At 38.5% G+C, this 21,710-nt stretch overlaps 1 protein-coding gene across 3 annotated transcripts in view; it reads left to right on the forward strand.

Annotated features, from left to right (window-relative positions):
- TNPO3 (transportin 3) overlaps nt 1-21,710 on the forward strand; it is a 90,979-nt gene that overhangs the window by 21,388 nt on the left and 47,881 nt on the right. For all 3 annotated transcript variants that reach the window (XM_049893440.1, XM_049893442.1, XM_049893441.1), the window contains 3 exons: nt 7,517-7,717; nt 8,638-8,711; nt 11,457-11,613. In XM_049893440.1, coding sequence (XP_049749397.1) covers nt 7,517-7,717; nt 8,638-8,711; nt 11,457-11,613 — 432 coding nt within the window. The remainder of the gene's footprint in view (nt 1-7,516; nt 7,718-8,637; nt 8,712-11,456; nt 11,614-21,710) is intronic.

The following is a 21,710-nucleotide window of genomic DNA, read 5'->3' on the forward strand; positions in this document are numbered from 1 at the left end:
TAGGAAGCAGAAAGGATGCACAACTAACTCCTGCATGATGTTAAACTTCACTCCCTTTGTTTAAAAAAAAAAAAGCAAAGGGCCAAATATTGTATAAGACCACTATTATAAAATCTTGAGAAATAGTAAACCTGAGAAGAACACATACTTTTGTGGTTACGAGGGGGGGAGGGAGGGAGGGTGGGAGAGGGTTTTTTATTGATTAATCAGTAGATAAGAACTGCTTTAGGTGAAGGGAAAGACAACACTCAATACATGGAAGGTCAGCTCAATTGGACTGGACCAAAAGCAAAGAAGTTTCCGGGATAAAATGAATGCTTCAAAGGTCAGCGGAGCAGGGGCGGGGGTCTGGGGAACATGGTTTGTGGGGACTTCTAAGTCAATTGGCAAAATAATTCTATTATGAAATCATTCTGCATCCCACTTTGAAATGTGGCGTCTGGGTCTTAAATGCTAACAAGCGGCCATCTAAGACGCATCAATTGGTCTCAACCCACCTGGAGCAAAGGAAAATGAAGAACACCAAGGCCACACGACAACTAAGAGCCCAAGAGACAGAAAGGGCCACATGAACCAGAGACCTACATCATCCTGAGACCAGAAGAACTAGTTGGTGCCCGGCCACAATCGATGACTGCCCTGACAGGGAGCACAGCAGAGGACCCCTGAGGGAGCAGGAGATCAGTGGGATACAGACCCCAAATTCTCATGAAAAGACCAAACTTAATGGTCTGACTGAGACTAGAGGAATCCCGGCGGTCACGGTCCCCAAACCTTCTGTTGGTCCAGGACAGGAACCATCCCCGAAGACAACTCATCAGACATGAAAGGGACTGGTCAGCGGGTGGGAGAGAGACGCTGATGAAGAGTGAGCTAATTATATCAGGTGGACACTTGAGATTGTGTTGGCAACTCTTGTCTGGAGGGGGGATGGGAAGATAGAGAGAGAGGGAAGCCAGCAAAATTGTCAAGAAAGGAGAGACTGAAAGGGCTGACTCGAGGGGGAGAGCAAGTGGGAGTAGGGAGTGAGATGTATGTAAACTTATATGTGACAGACTGATTGGATTTGTAAACGTTCACTTGAAGCTTAATAAAAGTTATTAAAAAAAAATTTTTTTTTACAAAAAGGATTCTATTTTACACAGATTTATGTGGTAAAAAAGTATTCAGACATCATTAAAGGTGCTTGAAAACTAAATCTTCTTTACATTCCCAATCCCTGAGTTTATCACTTCCCTAGAGGCAAATAGTTTTTTTATTTTTTGGTTCTGCCCTCCGTTTTTGAGATCTTTACTTTTTTCTACTTTTGAAGAGATAGAAATGGTTAAGTAAGAAACGTACATAATCAACAATGATACAGTTTTGTTTTTTGCTGGTTTCTGCAAATCAAATTAAAGCAGAACATGGCACTGCACAATGAACGTTTTCACAAGGGTCCTTATCTGGTGGGTTGACAGACTTCATACTAAAAAAAAAAAAAAAAAAATTTTTTTTTTTTTTTTATACTAGTTCAGTTTCATAGGCAATATTGCCTTTGTTCTTGTTGTTTTATTTTTTAAACACAGATACAGGAAACCACACAAAACCCATGTAGTAAACTATTGTGTGTGGACGTGCTTATAACTATCACCAAAGTCAAGAAATGGAATTTTACTGGCCACTTTGGGATTCTTTCTTATTCCCTGTTTAACATAACAGCTTCCCTTTCCCTGAGAACAACCACCGTCCTTTTATTATAATCCGTACTTTGCATTTCCTTTGAGTTTTATACCTCAAGTGGGCATTCCTGACCTTGCGGTTGAGTCTTGCTTTTTTGTTTGAGTGTCTTTTAACCTGCAGGTTCTGTCTCTCTATAGATTATCTGTCAATTATTTGACTTGTGGAGCTTCCCACAGTCTGGATTTTGCTAAGCATGTAGTCATGATGCAGTTGTACTCTCTGTATTTCCTGCAGATTAGTAGTCACATCCAGAGGCTCGATGGCATTGGGGTATCATGTTCTTTTATCAGGAAGCACATGATACCTGGATGTCTTTCTGTTCTGATTATCTACTGCTGTGAAACAAATTACCCCGAAACTTAGTGACTTAAAAACCATTTTCTTGTACCTCATAGTTTTGTAGGTTAGGAATTTGAGCAGGGCTCAGTGGATGATTTTTCTGTCCCATGAGGCATCCATTTGGTGGATGAGCTGGTCTGGAGGTTATAAGACAGTTTCGTTCACATGCCTGGCACTCTGGTGGGAGTGGCCAGAGGCCTGTACTCAGTTAGGCCTCACGCTTTTCCGTGTAGTCTTAGGGCCTTTCTACAAGTCTCTCCATTAGAGTAGTTTTGAGTTCTTACATGACAGTTGGCTTTCCTCAGAGTAGTTAGTGTTTAAGATACGACAGAATCTCCAAAGCTTCTTTTGACCTAGCCTCGGAAGTCTTAAAATGCCATTTCTGCCATATTCTTTTAGTTAAGCCAAACAAGATTCAGGAGGAGGGGAACTATATCCTACCCCTCAGTGAAGGAGTAGCAAAGAATTTACGGTTACGTTTAATGTACCTCATTCTCTTTTTGTGATATAATCAGCTGTTGTTGCTCAATGCCTGGATGCATTAGTTGTGGGCTGCAAAATGACGATATTCTAAATTTATTATTCCTTTTTCATTTATTTGCTGGAATACTTGTATGAAGAGATACTTCCCTCATCTACCATTTGGTTACCCAGTGGCACAATTAATATAGGAAAGTTAGGATAAATGCTTGATTCCTCCCTTTATTTACTGAATTCTAAGATAGTGGGTTTATGTGCTGTCATTGTGGTCACCATGTCTTCTATGGTGACCAGTTTTTTTTTTTTTCTTTCTTTATCGTTAGGAATTGTCATGGATTTAAATATGTGATCATTTCATTCCTTTGCTAAAGCTCAAGTTGCCCTGTCTTTGGCCACTGAGAGCCTCATTAAGGTGGCTCCTCAGTACTTTTTGACATGACTCTAGTAGGCTCAGATAGCTTCCTTGCTACCTGATATGACAGATATCATAGGCTCATCTTGGACGTTTCTTGCTTTAGCCTGGAATCAGCCATTTCTCCAAGGAGCCCTGGTTTCTTTTAGTGGGAAATTTAATTTAAAAACCACAACCTGGGCACTAGAGTGCTTGTTGCTAGTGGTTTGGACATCGTATCCAGGGCTTTCAATGGGTAGAGCTAGGAAATTGTGTGTGTATGTATGTGTGTATATAGATTATGTATATGTAAGTAGGTGTATAAATAATATTTATTTAAAGGCAAACTACTTCATGAATTTATACACATACTTTTCATACAAACTCAGTACTAGAAGGTCTTTAACTTAAAAGTTTTCCATATTAATTACCTCCATGTTTCCTTCCATACAGAGAATTTAGGTTGTCGAGGACACAAAGGGTGATAGAATTAGAATAGTATCTGCTTTATTCCGTGTTAACACATAACACAGAACATCAGACTAACAGCACTGACGATATCGTCACCGACATGCTTACTGAAAACATTCTTTAGTAGTTATATCTGCACTGTCAGAGCATGTAATCATTACATACCATCTTTCTCCTTTTCAATCCTCATTTACTCTTAGCTGTCCTTATAACTACATGTTTAATATTCACCCCCAGTCCTTTCATTGATGTCTCACTCTCTCTAATCATTTTGGTTGTCTGAAGCTCATTTTTCAGCAGATTGTTTAGGAGGGGCTTATGGGAGCAGTAAATTCTGAATTCTTGCATGTACAAGTTTGTTACATTTATAAAAAAAAAACTGGGTATAAAATCTTTATCACATTTTCTTTTCTTAGAATATCTTTAGTTTGTTATTCCATTTTCTTCTGCCAGTGAAGATCCCTTTCAGAGAAGAAGATAATCTAATTTTCTCTCCCTCATAAGTCACTTGCTCTTTTTATCTAGATGTCCAAATGATTTTATTTTTTCTTGAAGTATTTTAATTTTGTTAAATTGTGTCTTGGTATTACCTGTATTTTGGGTTATGTTCAGTATGTGATGTGCTCTTTCAATGTGTAATTTCATGCCCCTCCCCCCCAATTTCAGGAATATTTTGTTGAATTACAGTTTTTAGTGATTGTTTCCTCCACGGACTCCTGTTATCTGTATGTCAGATCTTCATTGCCTTTCTTCAATATTTGTCACTTTCGCACGAATCTTCGTCTTTCCTCATTTCTTTTGATTTTTTAAAAGCTTTCCTTTTCACTCTGTCTTAAGGTATTATCTGGTATGTTTAGACATTCTTGTGAAGTTTCTCTTAGTTTAGTCTTCATCTCAGGTGTGATTTCTTTTTAAATTCCTAATTCTTTTATAAGTTCTGTTACCTGTTTCTGAAATTTTCAATTCTGTTCTTCCTATCTTGTATCATTTCCTTAATGTCTTTTAGGTCATTTTAAAATAGTAGGTTAACTTTTTATCTGCTTCTGGCTACTTGTAGTGGTGTTATTCTGCTTACTATTCCCTTTCCTTCCCCCCTTATAATTAGGTATCCCATTTGACCTAAGTTGCTTTCTATCGTTTATTTTTGCTTCATCCCATTGTTGGAGCCACAGTGTCAGTCCATCTTCTTGTTGATTTTCTTCTTTTTTGCTGAACCTCTACTTTACCAAGCATCTCCAGGGTTTGGTCTCTCCTGATAACACGTCCAAAGTAGTGCGTGAGACGAAGTCTCGCCATCCTCGCTTCTAAGGAGCATTCTGGGTGTACTTCTTTCAAGACGGATCTGTTTGTTCTTCTGGCAGTCTGTGGTATATTTAATATTCTTTGCCAGCATCATGATTCAAAGGTATCAGTTCTCCTTCAGTCTTCCTTATTCATTGTCCATGCGTATGAGGTGATTGATTGTTTTCAGCTACTGTTTTTAAATATGATGGTTTGAAGTCTTGAGATTTTCTGACTCTGTTCTCCGTTCATTTTCTTCCTTTTTCTTTATTATACTTGTCCTGTATAATTTTTATCCCATTTATAGCAGTTTCTCTTCAGTTTGGGGTCCTGCCCTGCCTATTCAGTTTCAAGAGTTAACAGAGGCTAGAGTCTTCCATCCTCTTCAGACTTTAACTGAATTAGACTGGGCAAAACCTCTTCTGTTTTCATTTGCTGTTCTAAGATTGGCTTCCTGTGCTTTCCAGTAAATACCAAACCAAACCCATTGCCGTCGAGTAGATTCCGACTCACAACAACCCTATAGGACAGTGTAGAACTGCCCCATTTCTTTCCAAGGAGCAACTGATGGACTCAGCCTGCCAACCTTTTGGTTAGCAGCCAAGCTCTTAACCACTGCGCCACTAGGGCTTCTTACAGTAAATAGCTTTTGGCTATTTTGGTGCTCTGTTCTTAGATCCACTGTGCTGTTTCCCTCTGCCTCCACCTTCACTGAAGCTGAAACTACACAGGTCTTGTAGACTTCACCAGTTTGTCCCCATCTGCTTGTGTTTTGGGGTTCTTGGAGATAATCTTGTTACCTAGTTTTGTTATAAATGTTGTCCATTAGTTTTTTTGGTTTTGTTGTCTAATTGCACCATCTGTTTTTATGAGGGCATTTATAGAGATTCCAAAGCTTTTATAGAATCTTTTTGCTATAATTTTTTAAAATATCACTCTGAGCAAAATATATTTTGATGTCATATTAAGTTGTAGGTGTGCTTGGGTTACTGGTTAGATAATGAATGGCTAAAAACTATGTGGCTGGCTCTACCAGACTGAGCCCCGCACAACTAGATGGTGTTTGGCTACCACCACTGACTGCTCTGACAGGGATCACGATAGAGGGTCCTGGACAGAGTTGGATAAAAATGTAGAACAAAATTCTAACTAAAAAAAGACCAGACTTACTGGTCTGACAGAGACTGGAGAAACTCTGAGAGTATGGCCCCCAGACACCCTTTTAGCTCAGTAATGAAGTCACTCCTGAGGTTCGCCCTTCAGCCAAAGATTAGACAGGCCCATAAAACAAAACGAGACTAAAGGGTCACACTAGCCCAGGGACTAAGGGCAAGAAGGCAGGAGGGGACAGGAAAACTGGTAATGGGGAACCTAAGGTTGAGAAGGGAAGAATGTTGACATGTCCAGGGGTTGGCAACCAATGTCAAAAACAGTTTGTGTATTGTTTAATGAGAAGCTAGTTTGCTCTGTAAGCCATCTACAGTGCAATTTAAAAAAAAAACAACTGTGGTTGGAAATTTTACTTGAGAGGAAAATTGATATTGTTAGTAGTGCAGTAATTCATTAAATATTTACTGTTTATCTTGTTACCTTGTTATTAATTTTATTTTAAAAAGTAATAAAATTCACCATATCTGGAAGAAAGTTAATGTTTTATGATTACCTTCCACCAGCTTATTGGATCGAAAACTAAGGTTTATGTCAATAAACCTAAATTATTAAATTTAAGGTCTGTATTTTCAGTTTACTTTAAGAATTCATCAGGCCATTTACTTTTCTACCTGTTTCTTTATCTTGACTTACTGCTTATCAATCTTTGGAAAGATTTTGAAGAATAATTATGTATTGTTGTGATGTGCTTAGTCTTCCTAAGAAATTGACTAAAAAAAAAAAAATTGACTAGAGAAGTCCATATGCTTTCTCTTTACAGTTGGCCCTATTCCTGATTTGAGGCCGAAATTGCCAGCGGGTTTGGTTTTTTGATTTGGCAAAATAATCTGATAGCTTTCTTCTCCCAGGAAGAGACATTTTGGTGTAGACTTGGATTAGAATTTATCAGCCTTAATTAGTTGTCTACAGTGTATTGCAGGATTTTGTTCCCAAAGTTGTCTTTCAAAATAGGATATAATTTTGACTAGCTGTTAGAGACCAAATTCTATGCTTTTGTTCTTTTTGTTATTTCCATTGGTAAGTTTATTTTTTCCTGTGAAAATGATTTTAGTAGGATGTGTAGCACTTTGTCAAATATAAAGACATCAGAAAATAATTGAAGTACGTGAAATATTCACTTTTGAGGCAAGATTGTTTTTCTGCTGTTTTATTTAGGAACTAGAGATTGAAATGTGGTCCTGTTGAGACCACTATGAAATACATTTTCCTGCTCATAGATAATTAAAACAGCATCCAGACTCAATTCTCAGAGTGAATAAAGCTTATTTAAGTGGAAAAAGAGACAAAACATCCATCCCGTAGATTAGGGTTGGAAGTCATACAGCGGTATTTTAGGTAGTAGTAGAAACTTTTGGAACATCTTCTTCATATCCTTCTCCCCTACACAATTAGTGATTCTAATCAGTAACATTAGATCTTATGATCAGTTGATAACTCTCATGTCTTCCTCAAATGAGTTGGGAAGATTTTAGGTAATGGTTTTGTTGAACAGAGTCTATATAACAATGTAATTTGTAGTTGGCTGAATTGGTGAATAATACCTGGTTTGTCAGATTTTTCTTTCTGTACTTTGGTCTAAAATGTTTATGCGTTGAGGTTGTTTGTATGGCGTTATAATTATTCAGAAGAGAGTCTTTAAGACACCTTTTTCTGATCTGCTTGCAGGTTCACGCATGGGAAATTTCAGACCAGTTGTTGCAGATCCGGCAGGATGTGGAATCGTGCTATTTTGCCGCACAGACCATGAAAATGAAGATTCAGACCTCATTTTATGAGCTCCCCACGGACTCTCATGCCTCTTTACGGGACTCATTGCTAACCCATATCCAGAACTTGAAAGATTTGTCACCTGTCATTGTAACACAGGTAAATCCTGTGCTTCTCATTAGGGAAATTTGGATTATCAAGGTTATATTGATTAACATTCTAGGCCATGTGAGGTAATGGTAACAGCTTTATTACAGACTCATTGCTGTAAACTTACGAGTGGATAGAAAGTGAAAATTTAAAGCTTTTGTGTTAATCTAAGGTGATTTGGTTTCAAACTAACTGAAATACGAAAAGTGGGGGTGGGGAACTTGGGGAGTAAGTGCACGTTTTCACAGGCACACATGTGTCCCTGCTGTTAAAATTGCAGATGATAAAAATACTGTGTTCTGCTGGGTCAAAGGTTGCCATAGTTGCCTTTTCTTTGAATCCTTTCTGGGCCGATTGACTAATACAAGTTTCATGGATGAAGCAGGGTGGACTAGAGCATCTGGCCTTACCCTTAGATAGGGAGATATGTTAGAGAGGAAAACTGGAAGCTTCAGTGAATACATACTCAGGTATGATCTCTGCCTGGCACAGAAGTGCCCTTGAAGAGGAGACTTTTGCCTGAGGCTTCAAGATGAGAAATGGAAAGAAGAGGGAATGGCAACCCATTATTTGAGGAGTGAGTCAGAGGTCTAACCTTGTCAGTAGCTTTGGCCTTTGGCAAATTATAATCACTGTCCGTGAAGTTCTATAGTATTGCCAAATAAAAGTAAATATTAGTAGTTTCTGAGGAAAATCTATATTCTTTCAGACATTTTGTTGATGTTTTCTTGTTTTTGATTTTTAAGGTTGGCATCAAAATCTCAGCAGTTTGTGGCTAGCCAGAAGGGTTTCCAGTATATGTTTAGTTGGGGGGTTGAGGAGCAATCTTAGTTGTCATATATTTTGGAAGAAATTTAGTTTCTTTGCTTTCCATATTGATGGTAACCCTATTTGTGTTCATTTATTTAATTTCTTTTCTTTTTATTCAGCTGGCTTTAGCAATAGCAGACCTTGCCCTGCAGATGCCTTCCTGGAAGGGATGTGTACAAACATTGGTGGAAAAGTAAGTAACTTGTATTGATTGTATACTAGCATTTGGAATTACCGTTAACTTCAACGGAGAAATTTGTTAGCAGCAGCCAGATATTTGGACTTACTTCCCTGAACAATCAACGTAGAATTATATATTAATCTTTGTTAGGTTAAAAGAAAGTCATTTAAAAATTTAAATACTGTTTTATGTGGGATGTAAAAGACCCTCATAATTTCTAATCCATCTCCCCTGAATTAACAGTAGCAGTTGCCTTGTGTTTTATTCCCACTAACTGGCATATTGGCATTTCTGTGGAAAATATTGTCAGAATATTTAAAATTATGTTAAATTGAAGGTTGTTCTTACTAATTTTTTTCTTTATTTCTTTCATATCCATCATAGAGACAGTATTGTTTTTAGATACATGAAGCCTGGTACTTTGAATAAGAACTCGGCTACTAACCAAAAGTTTGGCAATTTGAATCCACCAGCTGCTCCTTGGAAACCCTATGGGGCAGTTCTACTCTGTCCTGTACAGTCACTGTGAGTTAGAATCGACTCAACAGCAGCGGGTTTGGTTTTTTGATTTGGCAAAATAATCTGATATCTGCTTGCATTTTGGTATTTGGTTGGAAAATTATTTTTTTAATAAAGTAGATGATCTTTTCACCTCCAAGCCTAAGTATGTTATTAAAGCCTTTAATGGGTAATTTATTTTTTGTTTAAAAAATTTTTTAATTTAAAAATTAACATGCTTATTGAAAAAATTTTAGTAGTATGGGAGCTTTCTAGTAAAAAGTGCACACCTTCTTCTCCCCCTACTCCTGTATTTCATAAATAACCACTGTCAGTGGTTGAATAGATAGCCAGTAAATAAATACATGAATAGATACACACATTTTAATTTTACTCTTCATGTACCTATTTATTTGTTCACCCATATGTAATATGTTTAATATACTTTTTTCATTTAATAGATTGTGGACATCTTTTCATGTTATGATATACGGATATCTCATTTATTATAATGGCTGCATATGTTTTATTGTACAGCTGTTTATAATCCTTTTTACCCTAATTTTGGAGAACATGTATGTTTTCGCTATTATAAAAAAGTGCTGCAGTGAATATCTTTGATGCTTATCTTTGCATGTAGAGTTGGCTCTTGTTATTTACGGTAGTCATCTTCTGTAAAATCGGCGTGAACACTGAGTTAGTGTATAGTGAGCTCCTAGGGCAAATAACAGGGTGAGGCTTCTCCCAGCCTCTCGTCACAGCATTTTCATCAACTGATTAATACAAACCTTGTTTTGTGTGTGTTGATGTTTAAAGACACCTTATTTAAAATATTCCACTAGCATTGAACTCACAGCCAGTAACACTATAACTCACACCTAAACAAAGCTTATTTAATGCTTGTATTTTCTCCATAAGACACATCACGGCTTTCTTATGCTTAGGAACGCTAGACAGCACTTTAGCACTAAGCCTGGGCTCTTTTTTTTATTAGTTTTTTCCCAAATTTTATTTATTTTGTTGTTGTTGTTGAGAATATACACAGCAAAGCATATACCAATTAAGCAATTTCTACATGTACAATTTAGTGACACTGATTACATTTTTAGAGTTGTACAACCATTCTTACCCTCCTTTCTGAGTTGTTCCTCCTTAACATGAACTCATTGCCCCATAAGGCTCCTGTCTAATCTTTCAAGTTGCTGTTGTCAATTTGATCCCACGTAGATAGTTCTTAAAAGAACACAATGTTCAAGACAGACCTTTTTTACTAGTTAAGCTAAAGTATTGTTCAGATTTTAAGAAGACTTCAGGGGATATTTTTGGTTTAAAGTTTCAAGATTTTCTCAGGGCAGTAGTTTCAGGGGTTCATCCACCCTCCCTGGTTCCAGAATGTCCAGAGTCTGTTCTGCATTTCTCCCCTTTTGATCAGGATTCTTCTATGGAATCTGGGATCAAAAAGTTCAGTAATGGTAGCCGGGCACCATCCAGTTCTTGCTGGTCTTGTGGCAGATGAGTCAGTTGTTATTAGCCACACATCCCATATCCTCCTCCTACTCCTGACTCTCCTTTGTTGCTGCAGGTGAATAGAGGACAGTTGTGTCTTGGATGGCCACTTGCAAGCTTTAAGATACCAGGCACTATTTACAGCAAAGAAGCACTAAACACATTATTAGGCTAATTAACTGAGATGTAAGCGAATACATTTTACAACAGCTAAATCACCAACAAAAAGCACAAAAATGTGAGAAGGAGAAAAGGGGACGCCAGAAAGACTGTGCAAAGGATACTTATTTATCATAAGAAAGCTGAAACAAGAAGGCAGAGCATAGCCTTGTTCAACTTGAATTGGAAATACATGCATTGGGCAGCTTATATTTTTCACTGCTCTGTGCATGTCCATGAATGACTATGAAAGGGCAGGTAGTGTTGATTTTGGGGTTACTAATAAATTTTAACGAGTAGGCAAGTTTGTAAATATGGAATCTTCAAATAATGAAGATCAAATGTATATGTGAGTTTTTTCTGAGAGAGAAATTGTTGGAAGTGGAATTTCTAGGCCAAAGATTATACGAGTTGAAATTTTTGATTGGAAGATCTTTCCAGATACCTTTCCAAAAGATTTTATCTACTTTTTTTCCCCCTCAAAGTAGTGAGAATGCCTCTTTTGTAGTTATGGATTATTCTGATGAGTGTTACCTCACGTGTACTTTCTGACTCTGAATAACTTCAGATGTATCTGCCCCTTTTCTTTTCCAGATATAGCAATGACGTAACTTCTCTACCTTTTCTGCTGGAGATCCTTACAGTGTTACCCGAAGAAGTACATAGTCGTTCCTTGCGAATTGGAGCTAACCGGCGTACAGAAATCATAGAAGATTTGGCCTTTTACTCTAGTACTGTTGTATCTCTATTGGTGAGTAGATTGGAAACACTAAGTTACTTCCTAAGGGGCAGAAATCCATGGTAGTTATATTGTGATCCAATTGTTTTAGTTCAAAATGGTTTTTGCAAAATTTGGCAATGATAATACTTTGACGTTTATATAACACTTTACAAAATACTTTCAGAAACTGTCCTTCTTGAGTTTCTAAATAATCCTTTGATTATTTGTAATGTTATCTGTATTTTATAAATGAGAAACAGGCTTTAGAGTTACCTAACTGTTAATTGGGAATTTGAGCTCAGGTCTTCAGAATATATATGCTACGAACTCTTGGCTCTTGATGAAGGGCTATGCTAAGGGAAGTATGTATAAACTTATTTTACTAAGGAAAATAAATCTTAAAAATAAATCCAACTTGGAATGATTTGAGATTTTACTGGACTTTACTGGACCTTTGGACACCTCACAGTTATAGATTATCTAATTCCACATTTCTGGAAAAAAAAAAAAATGTGATTAGGTTCTTTTTGATTTAGAATTTTTTCATGCTCTAGAACAGAATGGGCAAAGTATGGTCTATAGCCTAGGTGCTTATTTTTGTAAATAAATTTTTAATAGAGCCCAGCTATGCCCGTTCATTTACATATTGTCAATGTCCATTATTTTGGGCTACAAGAGCAAAATTCAGTAATTGCCTCAGAGACTGCAAAGCCTAAAATATTTATTCTCTGGCCCTTTAGAGAAAGCGTTTGCTGACCCCTGAGCTAAAAAAATGCTAGATGATACTAAACTGATTATCTAGTCCACATCTCGTTTTTGGGTCTTTATAGTCCAGCTCAGTCCTCTCAGTAATGTGTTTTATATTTATACAACATCATTTACCAGTAGATTGTTTTGTTTGGAAAACAAAATTTTGTTTGAAGTTGTGTTCGGTTTGTTAGAAGTTTGTTGGAAAGTTCTTAACTGTGTGCTTGGTGTTTTCAATTAATCATTTATTTTAAATAAATAGTATTGTAGAAATTTAGAAAATACAGCCAAGCAAATTATATTCAAACCATCTGGAGACTATACTGTTAACCCTTTAGAACCTGTTCTCTGTGAACATATTTCTCTTTGAACATTATGTTCAGACTTTTAAAACCCAAATGAAATTATATATTACCTACCCTCCTGCATGCTACCTTTTTCAGTGATCTAACTTCATCTTTCCATTTCAGTTAATTTTCATATTATCTAACACCCAGGCCACATTCAGATTTTCCCATTTGGTCCCAAAATAATCCGTTAAAGTTTTTCGAACTCCATATCCAATCTAGGACCATACCTTGTATTAAGTTGTTTTGTCTGTTCATCTGGCACAGTCCCTCTCCTTTTTTTAAAACTACACTGATTTGTTGAAGAGATTGGGCCAGTTTTATAGAATACCTCGCTTCTGGATTTTCTGGTTGTTTCCTCTTTGTTTCATTTAGCTTGTTTTTCTATTCTCTGTATATTCTGTTATTGGAAGTTCTGTCTGAAACAAGGGTTCCTCAAGAAAATTGAGCCTTAGTGTCCTAAAGCACCCATTTGTATGAAATGAATACTTTTCTATGCATTAATAATAGTACTAACTATATACCGTCCTTAGGATAATTCAGAAAAAACTCAAAGCATTTTCTGTGGGGCTTAATTCTTTGTCAGGACCCTGGTTGAGAAAGGCTGAAAAGCTTGATGGATTCAAGTTAAACATTTTGGCTAGAATGCATCCTGGGTACTTCATGCTGTATTTCATCAGAAGATACATACTCACTGGTTCACCCTCTGTTAGTGACATTAGGATTGACTGCTGGATGAGGCTGATGACAGGCTGACCCTTCCATTTATACAGTTTGTTTTTCCCAATGAAATTTGTGTGATTGTAGTTTGCTATTTTGCTAATGTCCAGTTCCCTATTGTCCTTTTGCCTAATGGTTCTAAATTCCAGTTGATAGCCTTTGCCTTAATCAGTAATTATTATGGTTTGCAAAATGATGTTTTTCTAATTCTGTCATTTCTCCTATATATGTGTTAGTTCCTACTAGAAAGGTAGGATAAATCTTAATTCTTTTTTGTTTAATCACCTGTTTTCAAAGTGAGGATTTGTTGTAAAGCTGACTCAAATACTACTATTTTTTTCTGGTTTTCTCTTTTTGGAGTGTCATAGACTCATGGAATATCATTGATTCAGAGTTCCCACTAAAATCATTCTTTTGATGTTCAGAATGTCTTAATTTTATACTGAGAGCATTTCTTTGCTTCCCCAAAAGAAAAAGATGACTCTTGCTCGTCTTGTTCTCTCCCTGCCCCAGATCTGGAATCTTTGTAAGAGTAATGGTGTTTGTATCAGTCTGGGTCCAATCAGGAGAGAGAAACCACAGTAATTTGAATAGGCAGAGTTTAATATAAAGAATTATTAATTATAACAGAATTTCAGTAACGTGAGATTGGCTAATAATAAGTAAAGAGAACTCCGAAGAATATATAGAAAGAGCAGGTACAAGGAGCAGTAACTAACCAGAGACACTCTGGCCCAGAACCATTATTGGGTGTGGGGAGTGTTGGCTGGTCATTGCACTGTAGGAGCAGGTCCCACAAACGCTGCTAGTGCTTCAGGAGCCTGGTGCTGGAGAAGCTGCTGCCCAGTGAGCACGCTGGAATCAGGAAGGAAAACCTTTTCTTCCTGCAGTGTCTCTCCTGTGTCCTACTGACAAACTGGCACAGGAAAAAAAAAATATTTAAAGGACCCAGATTGATTTCACGAAGAGGTCTTAAAAGGGTGGATTTGGATCTGAGAAGCAATAAATCTGTAATGAGCCGCAGTCCTCCTCTTTGACTAAACTTTCATACGTTGTTGTTAGGTGCCGTTGAGTCGGTTCTGACTCATAGTGACGCCATGTGCTACAGAACGAAACACTGCCCAGTCCTGTGCCATCCTCACAGTCCTTGTTATGCTTGAGCCCATCGTTACAGGCACTGTGTCATTCTGTCTCATTGATCACTCCTGATAACATGTCCAAAATATGTGAAACAAAGTCTTCCCATGCTTTTTTCTAAGGAGCATTCTGGCTATACTTCTTCAAAGACAGATTTGTTCTTTCTTTTGGCAGTCCATGGTATATTCAGTATTCATTACCAACACCATAATGCAAAGGCATCAGTTCTTCTTCAGTCTTCTTTATTCATTGCCCAGCTTTTGCATGCATATGAGGCAGTTGAAAACACCATGGCTTTGGTCAGGCTTACCTTAGTCATCAAGGTGACATCTTTGCTTTTTAACACTTTGAAGAGATCTTTTGCAGCAGATTTGCCCAATGCCATGCATTGTTTGATTTCTTGACTGCTGTTCCATGGATGTTGATTGCAGATCCAAGTAAAATGAAGTCCTTGACAACTTCGGTCTTTTCACTGTTTATCATGATGTTGCTTTTTGGCCCAGTTGTGAGGATTTTTTTCTTTATGTTGAGGTGTAATCCATACTGAAGGCTGTAGTCTTTGATCTTTATCTGCTTCAGGTCTTCACTTTCAGCAAGCTAGCTTGTGTCATCTGCATATCAAAGGTTATTAATGATGCCACATTCTTCATATAATCCATCTTCTCAGATTATTTGCTCAGCATACAGATTGAATAAGTATGGTGAAAGGACACAGTCCTGACACACACCTTTCCTGACTTTATACCATGCAGCATCCCCTTGTTCTATTAGAACAACTGCCTCTTGATCTATGTACAGGTTCTTCATAAGCACAATTAAATGTTCTGGAAGTCCATTCTTCACAATGTTATCCGTAATTTATTATGGTCTGTGGTCAAATGCCTTTGCATAGTCAATAAAACACAGGTTTTATCTTTCTGGTATTCTCTGTTTTCAGCCAGGATTCACCTGACATCAGCAGTGATGCCCCTTGTTCCATATCCTCTGCTGAATCTGGCTTAATTCCTGGCAATTCCCTGTCAGTTTACTGCTGCAGCCACTTTTGAATGATCTTCAGCAAAATTTTACTTGCATGTGATATTAATGATATTGTGTGATAATTTCCACATTCGGTTGGATCACCTTTCTTTGGAATAGGCATAAATGTGGATTTCTTCCAGTCAGTTGGCTGGGTAGCTGTCTTCCAAATTTCTTGGCATAGACAAGTGAGCACTTCAGTGCTGCATCCATTTGTTGAAACTTCTCGATTGGTATTTCATCAATATCTGGAGCCTTGTTTTTCACCAGTGCCTTTAGTGCAGCTTGGACTTCTTTCTTCAGTACCATCTGTTCTTCATCCTATGCTGCCTCCTGAAATGGTATGCACCCTGTTATACAACATCTTTTTATGCAACACTGTGAAGATATATTGTTAGCCCTGACAGGTAAAAGCAAATGAATGGTGTTGGTCCTTTCAGATTGGTATGGAGAAAAAGGCATTAGGACAATAGCTGCGTATCAAGTGCAGGGTTTGTGCGGTAAAGATACTTCATCTGGAATAGCAGCTGCAATTTGAGTCACCGTTTGATTGTTTATGATAGTTCACAGTCTCTAAGATCCATCTAACTTCTGCAGAGACCAAACTGGTGAGTTAGATGAAGTAATAGTTATCACCACCCTCATTTCTTTCAAGTCTTTGAGAGTGACATTAATCTCTGCAGTTCCCACAGGGATGCAGTATTGCTCTGGTTTACAAACTTGGAAGGGTATGGAAGTTTCAGGGGCTTCCACTTACCCTTTCCTGTTACAGTGGTCCTCATATCATGGGCCCATGAACTGATGTGGAGATTCTGTCAGTTTCTAAGAATGTCAGTTCCAATTACATATTCAGGAACTGGGGAAATAACCCCAGGGTGGGTCTATGGACCAGCTAGGCCTCCTGAGCCTACTACATTCAAAAGTGATTGCAGCAGTTCATCAGCAGGGAATTGCTAGAAATCCAAGCTGGATTCAGAAGAGGATGTGGAACAAGGGTTATCGTTGTTGATGTCAGATAGATGATGGCTAAAAGCAGTGATACCAGAAGGATGTTCACCTGTGTTTTATTGACTACGCAAAGGCATTCGACTGTGGATCATAACAAATTACAGATTAACACTGCGAAGAATGGGAATTCAAGAACACTTAATTGTGCTCATGAGGAACCTGAACTTAGACCAAGAGGCGGTCATTCGAACAGAGCAAGGGATACTGCGTGGTTTAAAGTCAGGAAAGGTGTGCGTCAGGATTGTATTATTTCACCATACGCATTCAACCTGTATGCTGAGCGAATAATCTGAGAAGCTGTATTACATGAAGAAGAACGAGGCATCAGGATTGGAAGAAGACTCATTAACAACCAGTGACATGCAGATGACACAATCTTGTTTGCTGAAAATGACGAGGACTTGAAGCACTTGATGATGATCAAAGACTATAGCCTTCAATATGGATTATACTTCAACATAAAACAAAAATCCTCACAGTTGGCTCAATAAGCAGCATCATAATAAACAGAGAAAAGATTGAAGTTGTCAAGGACTTCCTTTTTACTTGAATCCACGATCAATGCCCATGGAAGCAGCAGTCAAGAAATCAAACAAAGCATTGCACTGGGCAAATCTGCTGCAAAGGATGTTACAGTGTTAAAAAGCAAAGATGTCACTTTGAGGACTAAAGTACACCTGACCTAAGCCATGGTGTTTTCAGTCGCCTCGTATGCATGTGAAAGGTGGACAGTGAATAAGGAAGACCAAAGAATTGATGCTTTTTAATTACGGTGTTGGTGAAGAATATTGAATATACCGTGGATTGAAGTATAGCCATAATGCTCCTTAGAAGCAAGGATGGTGAGACTTCATCTCACATACTTCGGACACGTAATCAGGAGGGACTAGTCCCTGAAGAAGGACATCATGCTTGGTAAAGTAGAGGGCCAGCGAAAAAGTGGAAGACCAACAACGAGATGGATTGACACAGTGCCTGCAACAACAGGCTCAATCATAACAACAATTGTGAGGATGGCAAAGGGCAGGGCAGTGTTTCATTCCATTGTACATAGGGTCACTATGCGTCAGAACTAACTTAACGATACCTGGCAACAACAGCAGCAACAGGCCTGTTTTGAATTGAACCCGAGCTAAAACTGCATCATCTCAGTATTGTAAGCTCCAGTTTTAACTGGTGATTCACAGTGTCCTTTCAGAGCCCCAGGAATTAACATCAGTTCAGAGCTAGTGTTCAGTGATGTTCAGAACATTCAAGTATTTTCCTTAGATCACAGTCACTCTAGTAAGTAACTGCAAGTTCCTTTGGGGGAGTCTTTAAGGAAGATTTACAGTGCATACTTGTGGTGATTGTGTGGGGTTTTTCCTCTAGGGGACTTGATCTCCCCCTTAATCCAGGGGCTCTGGGTCTATGAATTGTCTTAGATCTGAAAGCTGGGTGAGAGTCGTGACTGTCCACAGTGGCTGCTTGAATCAGGTGTTTCACCACCAGACTTGGCGTTTTTTTTTTTTTTTTATAGACCAAGCAGTACTCTAGTAGGCCACTCATCTATTGCCCTTCTAGGGGCACTGTGATCACTTAGTCATCACCAAAGCTCTCTGGCATTGTGATTGTCTGTATGGCCTTGTTGCCCTTTTCAGTAGATGTACCTTCCTTGTCCACAGTGGTTAACTGCTGCCACTTGGTCTCTTCTACTCCGGAATCGCCATCCCCATTGAGATGAGAGGGCTCATCTCAAAGGTGGCATCCCCAGCACTCATACCTGACCCACAGAGGAGAGCAACCACAGATCTTTTCAGAGATGCAGATGCAGACCTCTGATGCATTTCTCAGAGCCGTCTGAAGGACATGTCTTCTGGGCCTTCTTGTAGAACATGGTCAGGGGGTTGGTGTGTGGCTACACATGGTAAATCCTGTTCAAAATTCCTATCTGCCTAAACCTTTGGGTTTCATCATGTATGTCATGGCAGGGAAACTCTGGCAGCTCAGCCTTACTAACTGTAAGCCACCATTAAGTTTAATTTTCAGTCACCCAAACAAGTGAGCTATTAGCGTCACTTCAGTTGCTTAAATCTAGAATCAAGCAGTGGTTCAGGGACTCAACTGCTATTAATTTGGGGCTCACCATCAGCAGTGCATGGTTTCCAAGTTTCTCTGTTTGTCTGCATTAAGACAATAGGTAGAGAAAGAACTTGGAGGATTGGCCACAAAAGGTTTTTATGATTCAGCCCTGGAAGAGATCCAGATCCCTTCTGCTCATATTCCATTGAGCAGTCAGTCACATGGCCACATCTAACTCCATGGGAGTCTGGAAAATGTAGTCTACTTGTGAACTCAGGAAAAAGATGAACCATTTTGGTGAATAGCTAGCCGGTCTCTGCGTAAGAGTATCCTAAAAGAATGCCAAGCAAAATGAATTAAAAAGATCCATACCAAGACACATCATTATAAAATTTCAGTGCACTGGGGAGATCTTTGCATAATATTTTTACTGATGGGACTGCTCGGATGCTCATACCTAGGGACTGTGCATTTACAAAAGGGAGAAAAAATGGAGTACCTGTGCCATCCTATAGCTCAACAGAGATGTTTAGACTTAGGGCCTCTTTGCACGGGAAAAATGTAGGACATTATTCCCTTAACTGTAGGCTGGCTCTATAGATGCTTATTTACACTGGAAGGTGATAAAGCTTTACTGTCACACTACTCAGGACTCACAGACTATTCAGACCCAGTGGGAAATAATAGGGCAGGAAAGGGAGAAGAAAGGTGACTTTCTCACAGACCTCTCACTGGGAAAAATGACAGACTAACAAGTTGACAATGTAGTAAATAATAAGTTATAGAAGATTTGTTGAGTCCCTAGTTTGAAATTTATCATTACCATCTAACACAGGGCTGGGCCTAAGAGTGATTCACTAAATAGGATGTGTGTATATGTGTGTGTAGCATATCAAGAGAAGCAGCTCAAGATTTCAGTCAGATAATTGAGGTTTATGCCTCATCTCCACCCATTTTTAGGCTTGTGGCATATAGCAATTTAATGAATATCATGGAATCTCTCACATTATACCTGTAAAGCCAGGCCAGCCATGACTTTGTATAATGCTTTTTGTAAAGATCAAAGAAGCATGAAAATGCTTTTTCAGTCTTAAAAATGTGATACTAATCAGTTTACCTTCAAATCACATTGCCAGCACACCACTTTGGGTCTTCTAAAACAGCACCCAGTTGGCTTTCATCTTCCCTGAGGATTCAGATGAGTAAGATTGTGTACTTCATATATTTCGGAGTTTTCAAAATATATTGGGTGTTATGGATTGAATTGTGTCCCCCCAAAATAGGTGTTGTGTAAATCCTAACCCTTATTCCAATACAGGAGCCCTGGTGGAGCAGTAGTTAAGAGCTATTTTATGGCTGCTAAAGATTGGCAGTTTGAAACCACCAGCCACTGTTTGGAAACCCTATGGGGCAGTTCTACTCTGTCCTGTAGGGTTGCTATGAGTCTCAGAATTGATTTGACAGCAGTGAGTTATACCTGTGGATATAATCCCATTTGGTAATAGGGTTTTCTTTGTTATGTTAATGAGCTAATATCAATGTAGTGTGTGATTTAATTATTTTTTTGCACATTTTATTGTAGGTTGGGTGAAAGTTTACAGAGCAGATTAGTTTCCCATTCAACAATTTATACATATTTTGTTTTGTGACATTAATTGCAGTCCTCTCAGTGTGATAACACTACCACTTCCTGGTTTCCCGTTTCCATTTACCCATCTTTCCTATCCCTTCCTGCCTTCTGAACTTACTTTTTAGGCAAAATGCTACCCTTTTGATCTTGTATGGTTGATTGTTCTGAGGGGCACTTTCCTCACAGATGTTATTTGTTCACTTTATAGGCCTGTCTATTGTTTGGCTGCAAGGTGATCTCCAGTTGTGGGTTGAGTTCCAGGTTTGAAGGGTATCTAAAGGCCATAGTCTCAGGGGTTCCACCAGTTCTCTATCAGACCAGTAAGTCTAGTCTTTTTTATGGATTTGAATTTTGTTCTACATTTTTTTTTTCCTGCTCTAACTGGGTCCTTCTGTTGTGATCCTGGTCGGAGTAGTCAGTAATTGTAGCTGGGCACCATGTGGTTCTTCTGATTTCAGGCTTATGGATGCTGTGGTTTCTGTGGGCCATTAATCCTTTGGACTAATTGTTTTGTTGAATCTTTGATTTTCTTCACTCTTTGCTCCTGACAGCAAGAGACCAATAGTTGTATCTTAGATGAACGCTTGCAAGCTTTTAAGACCCCAGTAGCTACTCAAACTGTCAGTTTGTGGTACTTCGGAGGCTTGTGTGTTGCTGTGATGCTGGAAGCTATGCCACCGGCATTCAGATACTAGCAGGGTCACCCATGGAGGACAGGTTTCAGCTGAGCTTCCAGAGTAAGACAGACTAGGAACAAGGACCCAGCAGTCTACTTCTCAAAAGCATTTGCCAGTGAAAACCTTATGAATAGCAGCAGAACATTGTCTGATATAGTGCTGGAAGATGAGCCCCCCAGGTTGGAAGGCACTCAAAAGATGACTGAGGAAGAGCTGCTTCCTCAAAGTGGAGTCGACCTTAATGATGCAGATGGAGTAAAGCTTTTGGGACCTTCATTTGCTGATGTGGCATGACTAAAAATGAGAAGAAACAGCTGCAAACATCCATTAATAATCGGAACCTGGAATGTACGAAGTATGAATCTAGGAAAATTGGAAATCGTCAAAAATGAAGTGGAATGCATAAACATCGATATTCTAGGCATTAGTGAGCTGAAATGGACTGGTATTGGCCATTTTGAATCGGACAATCATATAGTCTACTATGCTGGGAATGACAACTCAAAGAGGAATGGTGTTGCATTCATCGTCAAAAAGAACATTTCAAGATCTATCCTGAAGTACAATGCTGTCATACGCCTACAAGGAAGACCAGTTAATAGGACTATTCAAATTTACGCACCAACCACTAGGGCCAAAGATGAAGAAATAGAAGATTTTTATCAGTTGCTGCAGTCTGAAATTGATCGAACATGCAGTCAAGATGCATTGATAATTACTGGTGATTGGAATGCGAAAGTTGGAAACAAAGAAGAAGGATCAGTAGTTGGAAAATATGACCTT

Source organism: Elephas maximus, chromosome 8 (genome assembly GCF_024166365.1).
Source record: "Elephas maximus indicus isolate mEleMax1 chromosome 8, mEleMax1 primary haplotype, whole genome shotgun sequence".
NCBI classification, from domain to species: Eukaryota; Metazoa; Chordata; class Mammalia; order Proboscidea; family Elephantidae; genus Elephas; species Elephas maximus.